Consider the following 11130-nt stretch of genomic DNA (forward strand, 5'->3'; position numbering starts at 1 on the left):
ACCCAAGGTCGCCTTTCGGAAGCAGGGAGATTCGCTGCTCCAGTGACTGTGGTTACGACCCTTCCCTACTTCTCTCACTTTTCCCCTTTCCTCCCTCCCTCCTCCCCTTGGTCCGCCAAGTCCGCCCCGCCTCGCCCCGCCCTACTCCGGGCGGTGGCAGGCTGTAGACTTTCCTTAAACGTGTAACCCAGATGTCCCCGCCTTGGTTTGTTTACATTCTTGGGAGCTGTTGTGGGGGAAAACACCCACACCCATACCCACCGCCTTTCTGCACTAAGTCAAATATAGCGGCAATACTTTCTTGGGAGGGGGTGGAGGAAGGTGGGAGGGAGGATAAGATTAGGGGAGACGAAGTGAAAAAAATGAACCAGACACATAGATCTTGCACCGAAGAAAAAGGACATCTCGAGACAGTAAGAGCTGTCACTTCCAGGAATCCCCCAAATGCAGACGCGCACGGATGGAGATCCATAGAGGTAGTTCCCTTCTCCCAGTCATCATCACGCTTAGAAGACTGGAAGGGCTTGGAGCCTCCTATCCAAGCCCCAGTACTATCGCAGCCTTGCCTGGGCCGCCCAGTCGCCCTTCCAGTGTCCTATCTCTGCCTGGGATAGACTATTCACAGCACTGACCTCCTAGATACAAGACGAAAATTTGCGTCTAAACCTCGGATTTCTTACCCGATCCGCCCCCCCCAACACACACACACACACACACACACACACACAATCTCTCTCTCTCTCTCTCTCTCTCTCTCTCTCTCTCTCTCTCTCTCTCTCTCTCTCTCTCTCTCTCTCTCATCTCCCATCCCCTACCTGGTCGCTGAGCACCAAGCTCTGCCAGTGACAGGCCCTTAAAAGGGGTTTGCTAAATTGAAATTGGAGAGGGCCGTCTTTGCTTTTCTGTCCATCACCTCCAGTCTTCGGACCCTTCAGAAAGCACAGACCAAAGGGCCCTACCCTTCTCCCTCCTCTCACTCACCCAAGCAAAGGGATTATTGGGGGGGGGGAGGGACGACAAAGATGAACAGTGGATAAGGGTCGCAGGAAGAGGTCTGTGGTCATTACCTGTTTAAAGATGATGTCATGTCTTACCTTAACGTAAGACGATGTGTCTGGGACAGTTTGAAACATCTTTTGTGGGCAAGGATGGACTGAGAGGGGTTGGGAATCCACCTGCAAGGAAAAGAGCTCTGTCAGTCAATTGCTAGTGGGGAAGAGGCTGACAGAGTAGAAACTGGAGGCTAGGGGCTGGAGGCTACAAAGAGACACAGAGAAAAGGAAGAAAGAGCCAAGCTTTCTGAGGCCAGGCATGGTGATGTGAGAGCTTTTATATCCTTCTGTGGAAGGCATCAGATTCTTGAACTCTACTGACTCCTTTGAATAAAAATAGGGCGTCCTGGGATGAGTAGCACAAGGCTCATTCCTTTCTGCTTCTCCTTTTTCCACTGTCCCCTTTCCATTTGCTTTCTGGCCAGATAACCTCTGTCCCCATACACACATTTACTTCATGGCTTAAGTAGTTGGTTCTTGTAGGTGGGGTACCCCTCCACCTTCCCCTGTGTTAAGAAAAGGTGGGAGGGAAGTGGGAAAATTGAAGGAGAAAGGAGTAAAGTTCGAGAAGAGGGCCTGATGGAAATAAAAAGTAAAGGGAAAAATCATTTGTGCCAAATATCTCAAGGTGAAGCATAAGGCTGATATTTTTCAGAGCTAGACTCTTGGTTTTGTTCTTTCCACCCTTGATTTACTCCTTCCAAGACTTAGTTCACCAAGTCCCATACATCTCTTTTGAAGGATTCTAGCTGTCTCTGATTACCCTACAAAGTATTGCTGCCATACCCAAAACCTTGGCAATAATATTTTGGATCCACCTGGGGTCTAGTATTAGAGTCCCCTCCTTAATTTCTCTATATATACCTGAGAACACTCTGAAATTAAACTGTAAAAATATTCATAATGGCCAATACAATGTGCTTAGTAGTCTGAGAATTCTTAGTATTTCTGTAAGAAGGGAGCTATCTAGACTCAAGGTAGATAATGGAAAGGAATCCACATCAACCCTATCTGTTGATGAAGACTTACTACTCACTAGATGCCAAAGAGCCGCTTTGATGCTTCATGAAGACTTTTCCAGGGAGACAAAGCTCCTGTCTTCTTTCTACACAGCTCTCTCTCTCTCTCTCTCTCTCTCTCTCTCTCTCTCTCTCTCTCTCTCTCTCTCTCTCTCTCTCCTTCCTCCCTGATTCTTTTTGTCTGTATCTGTCTTGTCTTTCCATCTCTGTGTCTGTCTCTGTCCTTCTGTCTCTGTCTACCCTTCGACTCCCCCTCTCCCTCCCCCCTTTTTTAAACGTGGCAGCAGCCTGCTTCTCCGGCAGCCAATGTGTTTCTGATAAACTGCTTTTCCCCCCACTAACAAATTCCAGCTTCCTTGGCTCCTGAAGTCACAACAGAAAGACACACGTTCAGGGACAAGGTACATTTCTTTGGATCAGAGATTCCCTGGTCTCTTCCCTCCATGCCCCCAGAGTGACCCTTCCCTGGGGTTTACCCCTCTTTTCCTTATGGCTCTTGAAAATATTCAGAATGAAACTCAAAAACAAGGGGAGACAGACAGACAGACACAAAGATAGAGAAAACTCTTGAAAAACCAGGTCTGTGCCTTTAACTGATTCCCTTTTGTCAAGCTCATTCAAAGAAGTCCAGGGGAATCGTCCAGAGGAAGAACTTGTCCTCCCCCATCTCATATTCCCACCCCCTTGTTCAGGGCACAAAGAAACCACTCACCTTATACACCCTTTCCTCTTAACCAGCAGGAATGGAACAGTGGAAACTCCAGGATGGGAAGTGACGCCCCAGTCCTCCTCCGAATCTCTATGTTTTCAGACACTGATACCTTGTCGGTGAGATTAAATTTGCTAGATCCTCGGCCGGACTGAAGTTGAAGTTTTCCTTTCTTTCCAACCCATCCAGACAGCCTGCCTCAGCTCATTCATATCCTCAGGGGGGTTTTCAGTAATGGACTCGATTTGTGTGTGTTTCCCTCTCACTCTCAAACACTCCCTCTCCCTCTTCCTCTCTCTTTTCCCCTCTTTTAATTTGATTTCCGTTTTCTTATCAATATTTCAACTGCTGTCTGATGAATTGTTCTAACAGGACATTCAAGCATCTGTCACCAGCCCCTCTCCCCCTGGGCTGCATCTACACTCAACGAACTTTTAAAACAACAAACCTGTCCATCTACAAATACACTTATTATACCCATCCTTCTGTGTGAGGATACATGTATTCACAGAGAAGCCAAGAGGAAACGCTGAGTGGAGCTCCAGGCCTATTTTAAACTGATTATTTTTCCCTAGGAAGTTTCAAATATCTGTATTAAAATGATAATTCCCCAGGTTTTCGAAAATATATGTGAAGCCCTGTAGCTATCCAACTGCTCAGCATTTCCTACTGAAAGGGCAATCATGCTCCATCCAAAGGACTCTGTGCTCCCCCCGGGATGAACCTACTCAACCAAAGCTCATTCCTAGACACATTCTTTAGTCTGTGTCTACAATTGGCAAAGTCAAAATCAGAGAGCTGAGGCAATTACCTGGATGATTGGCCTAAGAGGCGTCTTAAAAAACACTCTTGTTAACGACTTGTTTGCTTCAGGGAACATTTGTTGGTTACCTGCCTTGAATAATTCAGATAATTACTCAGCCTTCTACTTAGACTGTGTAGACAAAACCTCATATGGTGTCTCAAATTTCACCCTGCACATATGTAGGCTCGCTCACACAGTTGCACACACGGTAACAGAGCCATTCTTCACACAAACAGATCCCCGGCGTCTCTGATGAGATACGTATGTTCTCTCTCATTTACTACTTTCACCCTCTCGGGTCCCAGTTCCGGGACCCATTACCAAGAACCCTCCTTGCCTTTCCCTGCTTGGCCTCGAACACACCCTCTTGGGACCGAAGGAATTGCAGATGCAGACGGGGTGAGGGCGGGGTTGGGGTGGGGGGAGACGGGAAAGAGAGGGAGAGAATATGATAAATTTGCGGGCACCCTCTTAATGGCTGTGATCGTTGGCTCTTAGATTTAGGGATAGAAGGAACCCTAAAGGACATCTGAGTCTGAGCTTCCGCTTCTCTCCTTACAGACGAAGAGACTGAGGTCCAGAGCTACTAAAAGAATTGCCAAGGTCACAGAGTTAAGTGGTGGAATCGGCATTTGAACCCTGGTCCACTGACTCAAAATTCTACACTTTATCCCCTCACGTCGGGTTGCCCTGATTTTCCCCCTTCCGGAACCAAATTCCAGCTTTGCTCTCCTTGTTCTCCAAGAATAATGACCATAAAGTTACTTCCCAACGAAATTCAAATAGGAAGGGATTCCGGGCAGGCTTCGACCCAGAGGAGAAAGTGGTTTCTCACCAGTCAGCCTTCCCGTAGAGGGGGGAAGCCGACTTTAAAATCCAGGTCTTCCCACGTGGGGGGTAAGAGAACAGGCAGCAGGGTTATTCATTATTTCCTTCGCAACAATATCCCGATTTTTCTTTCCCGGGCCTTCCCCCAAAGTCCAACATATTGAAACATTTTGCTGCTTAATAAGAGCAGCGCATAGAGCCGAGAGGTGAAAGGCCAACCCAGGACCCGTGACTGCAGCTCTATGAACTCTGCGCTGACTGACGGCCGGCTCGGAGCGCCCAGTGCATTCCTGACAATTTCTTAGGAAAACAAGACTCGAGGTTTAGCTACGACTAGGGACTAGGTCTCTGCCCCACGATAGATAAAATCTTTTTAAAAAAAAATTAGGGAGTTACTTTTGTCCCCCAAAGACCGAAAATAAAGACAAAACATCGTCTTAGCAACGAAACACACACAAAACCACATATACAGACACACTCACTCACACATTCCGAACTCACACTTCTAATAGGACACTAATTTTCAAGAGTTTTACTAATGTTTTAGTAATGTTGGATATCTGCAAATATCTTTTGAGATGGGCTAGGAGGTCAACACTAAGTGAAGAAGGGCAGAGAATTGAGGCTTCCAGTTAAACCTCTATTTCTCCTAAAATATCCAGATATTTAAAGGAGGGTATATATTTTTTTAAATTTGTAGTGGGGGGGAGTTGAGTGGGGGAAGGGAGGAACAATGTTTCTGAGTTAGCCAAGTAATCGCCTCAATTGCCCATTTCCCCAAACTTGTTTGCCCTCAACAGTGAGAGAACACTGGCTCTTTCCCCCAAAGACTTCTGGGATACTCCAGGTTTGTTCTGAAATTGTTCAGAAAACCTCTCTCCATTCAAGCGTCCCCAGTTTCCCAAACACTTCATCTCTTCCCCATCACTGAACAGATATTTATGGGGGGGGGGCGTTCCTCCAGCTTGTGTTCGACTCTTCACAACCCCATTTGAGGTTTTCTTGGCAAAGATACAGGAGTGGTTTGCCATTTCCTTCTCCAGCTCATTTTACAGATGAGGAAACAGGCAAACAAGGTGAAGTGACTTGTTTAGGGTCACATAACTAGTAAGTGTCTGACGCCAAATTTAACTCTGGAAGATGAGTCTTCTCTGACTTCAGGCCCAGGACTCTATCCACTGCACCACCAATCTGCCCTTGCTGTGCTTATAGGTTATATTTAATAGTCCAAATGGACAGATAAAGCTTTCCAGTCTGCAAAGCACTTTCCTGCCAGGTCATTAGTGCAAATACTATTCTCCTCTTTTTTTTTTTTCAGACAAGAAATCAGCCTCAGTGAGATTCAGTCACATTCCCAAGGTCACAAAGATTATGTTTGGAAACTCTGGTCTCTTGACATGTCTAGTATTCCTTCCGATAGAGTGTAAGTTCTCTGAAAGCAGGTTTTTTTTTCCATTTTTGTTGTGGTTTACCCAGTGTTTAGCACTGTGCCCGGCACATAATAAACAAACAAATAAAAATAGAAGAATGAATAGATAGGTAGACCTTGTTGGTTGACTGACTTCCAGCTGCACTATGTTGCCTTTCTCTCCAAGATGGTTATTGGAGTCCCCAGGGCTCCGGACTTGGAACTGACCAGCCCTGGGACACTAAATTCTCTCTGTTCAAAATTGTTGCTCATTTTTCTTCTTAGTGTGAAATATTCTGAGATTCGCATAAAGATGGAGCAAGAATTTGGATGGTTCACTTGTCCCAAAAAAATAAACAAACAAACAAAAAACACATGTAAAAAAGGGGTTGGGGGTGGAACCAAGTGTTATCGAATCATTGTATTTCAACCAGCTGCTAGCACAACACTCTGTACATAGCAAGCCGTAAATAAACGTCTGTTGAATTGAGAACAAGCTTTGTCACCTTGTTATCAAAGAAAATTATTTTCCCAAGATTGCTCAAGAGGTAAGTGCCAGACACAGGTTTTGTCCACAGGACATCAGAGCCAGTGCTCTGTCCAATTGTTATCATAGTGCGTCCTTACATATGGAAAGTGCTTTGCAAACTTTACAGCTGCATAGATGATATTTTTATTGGATTTCTAGTTCTGAATCTACCAATTAGTAACTAAGTGACCCTGGACAAGTCATTCCTTTCCCCCCTCCATTTCCTCCTCTCTAAAAGAGCTAGTTAGACGAAATAACCTCTAAGATTACTTTTAGCTCTAATCTTCTTGGCTTCCACCTCCCCACAATTCAATTTATATATCCCTCTATATTTCGTAACCTGAGGGAATCCTGATCATCTTTTTAGGGGCTCCTCCTCCTTTGCTGTTGCTCTACTCACCTGATCTCTAAGAGCTTTTGAATATCGGTGGCTGAAGTGGACAGATCACTGTACCTGGAGTCAGGAATAACTGGGTTCAAATCTGACCTCAGACACATACTAGGTATATGATCCTGGGTAAGTCACTTAACCTCTGTCTGCTTCAGATTACCCATCTGTTTTGAGGATAAAATGAGATAATATTTGTAAAGCATTTTGTAAACCTTAAAGCCCCACATGAATTGTTGTTGTTATCATTAGTAGCAGCAGCAGCAGCAGCAGCAGTAGTAGTAGTAGTAGTAGTAATAGTAGTTTCTTCTACTATAAAATGGGTGAGTTTAAAAAATAAAAAAAAAAATGAGCTGGTTGGACTAGATATAGTCTCTCTGGGACCCGGTTTGACCCAAGACTTATAATCTAATGTAAGCCTCACAAAAGCCTTGCTGAGATTCATACTAGAGATATCATTCCCATTTTTGTTGTTCAGTCATTTTTCAGTTATGTCTGACTCTTCATAGCCCCATTTGGGGTTTTCTTGGCAAAGATACTGGAGTGATTTGCCATTTCCTTCTTCAGCTCATTTTATAGATGAGGCAACTGCAAACAGGATTAAGTGACTCATCCCAGGTAACACAGGTAGTTAGTGTCTGAAACCAGATTTGAATTCAGGAAGATGAGTCTTTCTAACTCCAGGCATGGCACTCTATCCACTGTGCCACCTAGCTGCTTAGGTTCTTAGAAATCAAATAACTGGCCCATGGTCAACTAGCTAGTGAATGTCTAAGTAGGATTTGAATCCAGGTCCATTCTGACTGGGATTAGCATTTTATTCTCTATCTTACTCTTTGGTCTAGATGAAGCTGAAGAGCAAAAGTTTCAGGGTCCATATCCAGAGAGCAAACAATGGAGGCTTGGACTTGGGGAGAAAGAGTAGGAATTTGATTTGGGGCTGAAAAGGGTGATCAGTGCTCCAATCTACTCCTCAATCACATGAAACTTTTAATTAGCAAAAAGAAAGCAAAGGGGAACTCCAATCACCTATACCTTTGGCCAATCTTATATAGCTTTAATAGCTTAAAAGTACATTAAGACTTTTGGGATACCCTTACTAGCTGTGTGACCCTGGGCAAGTCATTCTACCCTATTTCTCATCTGTAAAATGAGGTGGAGAAAGAAATGACAGACCACTCCAGTATCTTTGCCAAAAATTTCCAAATAGAGTCATGAAGAGTCTGACATGACCTAAATGACTGAACACTACCAGCATCGCCACCACCACCACCACCACCACCACCAACAATAATTGTGAAGAGTGCAAAGAGGTCTGGAGACCAAAAAGTTGGTCACCTTTGGATGAAAGGTCCCTTATAACTATACTATTCTATGAGATTGTGGCTGTAGTTGAAGGACACTGGATTTAGAAGGCTTATATTTAAACCACCAATTTGCTCCTTATTCCTTTTGCAATTTGACTGACTCCATTTCTGTCAATAAATGAAGTGTCAGTAATTGAACTGACTCCATAACTGTATTATCAAGATTGCTGGATTTCAGATCCTTGCTACGAGACTTACTACACATCTGAAGACTAGTTTCTTCGTTTGAAAAAAAAATTAGACTTCAAGTTCCTGAGACCAGGGACTGTTTTGGAGGCCTTTTTGTTTATTTGTTTGTTTTGCCTTTCTTTGTATCTTCTTTGCTTACCACAGTGCCTAGCATATGGTAGGTGCTTGATAAATGCTGATGGACTGGAAAAAAAAGAGGGTAACGTACTATTTGCCTTAAAAAGTACAGAAAATAAGGAAAGTGGTATAATGAAGAGCTATCATCTTCCAAGTGATGGAGCTGGATTAGATAATCTCTAAGTGACTTTTCAGTTATAGATCTGATGAGCAATCTAAGGATGTCATTAGGGTGGGCTAGCAGACATTGCCCTTAGGTACTGAAATTTAGAGAGTGCAAAAGTTAAAAAATAATGATTTTAAAGATTGCACTATAACAAATATAATCCCTGAAGTTAGACACCTTTTTGAGGGAAGCCTTTCTGGCTTCCCTCAAAAATCATCTTCGATATAACTCCTTAGTAATGGAGGCCAAAGGACAAACCGGGAAAGAAACACATACTCATTAAGCACCTACTATATGCTAAATGATTTACGCATATTATCTCAATTGATGTGCAAACACACCCACACCCACACACATACACACACCCACACACACACACCCACACACACACACACACACACACCTTGGGAGAGAAGTGCTTTTACTATCCTCATTTTATAGCCGAGGAAACTTAGGCAGACAGAAGGTAAGTGATTTGCCCACTGTTACCCAGGCTGGATTTGAACTCAGGTCTTCTTGACTCTAGACCCAGGGCCAAAAAAGGACCCAATACCATTTGTGCAGTTCTAGAATTCACCCCTGTTTCACTACAGTTTTTGTTATATTTTGACAAGACTTTCATTTCTTCACCAGAAATTTGTTAACAGGAATAATTAGTTAAACTAGGAAGCTGTCACATGGCTCCTCTTCCAATGGGCTCCTACCGCCTTTATTCTCCTCCTCTCTGGTGACTGGGCATTTCCCTCATGAGTTAGACATTGAGAGTTCCTTCTCATGGCCAAATTTGAGGGGTGTCTAGCTCAGGTTGTTCTGTATGCCAAAATAGTTCATTGTGGTTCTGGATCAATTTATGATTCCATGAAGTTATTTGCATAGGAAGGGATGTGTATGACTTAAAGGCAGAACAATTCCCTGGGAATTCAGTGACTCCAATCTTGGTCATAACCCCAGAAAGTAAAGTCTCACTCTCATGTTCTGTGTCAGTTTCCTAAGCAGTAAATGAAGGGTTCTTTGGAATGCTGATCTACCTTAATGTACTTCCACAGGAAGTTAAGTGAAACTCAGAGCTTACTTTTATTCGAGATTGGATGCTTTATTGATAAATACACATTTCCTGAGGACCAGCATACAAATAGGTCCTCCATAGAAAGATTTGTCTCTTTCTCCAGGGATCTTCTCTTGAATTAGTACAATCCCAAACTAAGCAAATTTCTGCTTTTATTCCTCCCCATTCTTTCCCCTTTAAATATTGGGGGAAAGGAAAGGGGAAAAAACAGGTTTTCTGCTTCTGGAATATGACAATTCAGATTTTAAAGAGTGACCAACTGTGGAGGATAGCAATAGGGGGCCACCCCACTTATCTCCTGTTATTTGTGCTTCCTGGTAGCCCCTGGCAAGCTGCAAACCTAGATTGGGCTCCTGGAGATTCCAAGGAGGGAAGAGGGGTGGGAAATCTGTTGCTGGAGATAAGTCCAGGAAACAGAGCTAGTGACCGTGGCAGAGTCCTGCAAGAGGGAAAAGCCAGGACTCACTTTGTATTTCAGGATGTCTCCCCATAAGACCTTTGAGTCTCCATGACACATGTACACAGATGTGTATACACCCATAAACACATACACAAATGCACATATTGTGACAGAGGAGGCTGGGAAGGGGGCAGGAAGAGGAGGGTTGATAGCTGAAAGTTAAGCTGCCAGCACAGGATGGAGGAGTCTGGAGATGCTGGGGGCAGGTAGGATGGTGTGGTGGAAAGTGGATCTGAAAAACTAGCTCTATCATTTACATACTGTGTGACTTTGAGCAAATCTTATAAAATCTCCAAGCTCTGACACTTGGTGATTAGTAAAATGGAGACAATAATATTCATTTCTGGCACAGGTTTATTGTGAAGGAAGTTTGTTATGACCCTTAAAGTGGTACTGAGATATGAGCTGCTATAAAAATAATGATGATGATGATGATGATGATGATGATGATAATTTGGTTCCTCCCCACCCCCTACATGCCTTCATTGTCCCACCAGTGAAGCTAGCTTATGGAGCTCCAATCACTGAGATTTTGAAAAATTATTGAGGCAAAGTAAAAATCTGGAGAGCAGAGAGGTTAGAAATCATATAAAGCATTCTCCATCTCCTCATAAAGCCTCCCCACCTCAAAGCCCTGACTTTCTCTGGGCTTTAATTTTCTCATCTGTAAAATATAATTCAACAAATTTTTTTAAGGTGTCTGGGAGAGGCACCAAAGTTAGATGAAAGGATGGTAATATATAATTTTTAAGGTCCTTTCTTACTCTAAAATTTAATATTATATAACCTTATCTATAAAGATGATGACTATCATATCTTGGATTATGAATTTGAATTATGGAAGAATTCCCCAACACTCTTACACACACACACACACACACACACACACACACACACACACACACACACACACACACACTTCTTTCCAGTACTTAAATTAGCTCTAAAAAATTTAAAGTTGAATCCAGAGAAAGTAAGACCTGTTTAACTGAACAGAGACATATTTTTTTGACTTAGTTCTCTTTTC

The 11130-nt window shown here is 43.3% G+C and overlaps 1 protein-coding gene across 2 annotated transcripts in view; it reads right to left on the bottom strand.

The window, feature by feature from the left end:
* The window catches only part of FLI1 (Fli-1 proto-oncogene, ETS transcription factor), a 166920-nt gene extending 163924 nt beyond the window's left edge, over positions 1–2996 (bottom strand). Inside the window, exons 1-2 of one of the 2 annotated variants that reach the window (XM_020963779.2) lie at positions 2784–2996; positions 1095–1175 (exon numbers count right to left, since the gene is read on the bottom strand). In XM_020963779.2, the coding sequence (XP_020819438.1) occupies positions 1095–1133 (39 nt within the window). In that variant the 5' untranslated portion in view covers positions 1134–1175; positions 2784–2996. Of the gene's footprint in view, positions 1–1067; positions 1176–2783 lie in introns of both variants that reach the window. The other variant, XM_020963778.2, reaches the window with a different exon arrangement.
* Between the last annotated feature and the right edge of the window lie 8134 nt (positions 2997–11130).

This window comes from Phascolarctos cinereus, unplaced genomic scaffold (assembly GCF_003287225.1).
Source record: "Phascolarctos cinereus isolate Bilbo 61053 unplaced genomic scaffold, phaCin_HiC Scaffold_726;HRSCAF=1367, whole genome shotgun sequence".
Classification (NCBI taxonomy): domain Eukaryota; kingdom Metazoa; phylum Chordata; class Mammalia; order Diprotodontia; family Phascolarctidae; genus Phascolarctos; species Phascolarctos cinereus.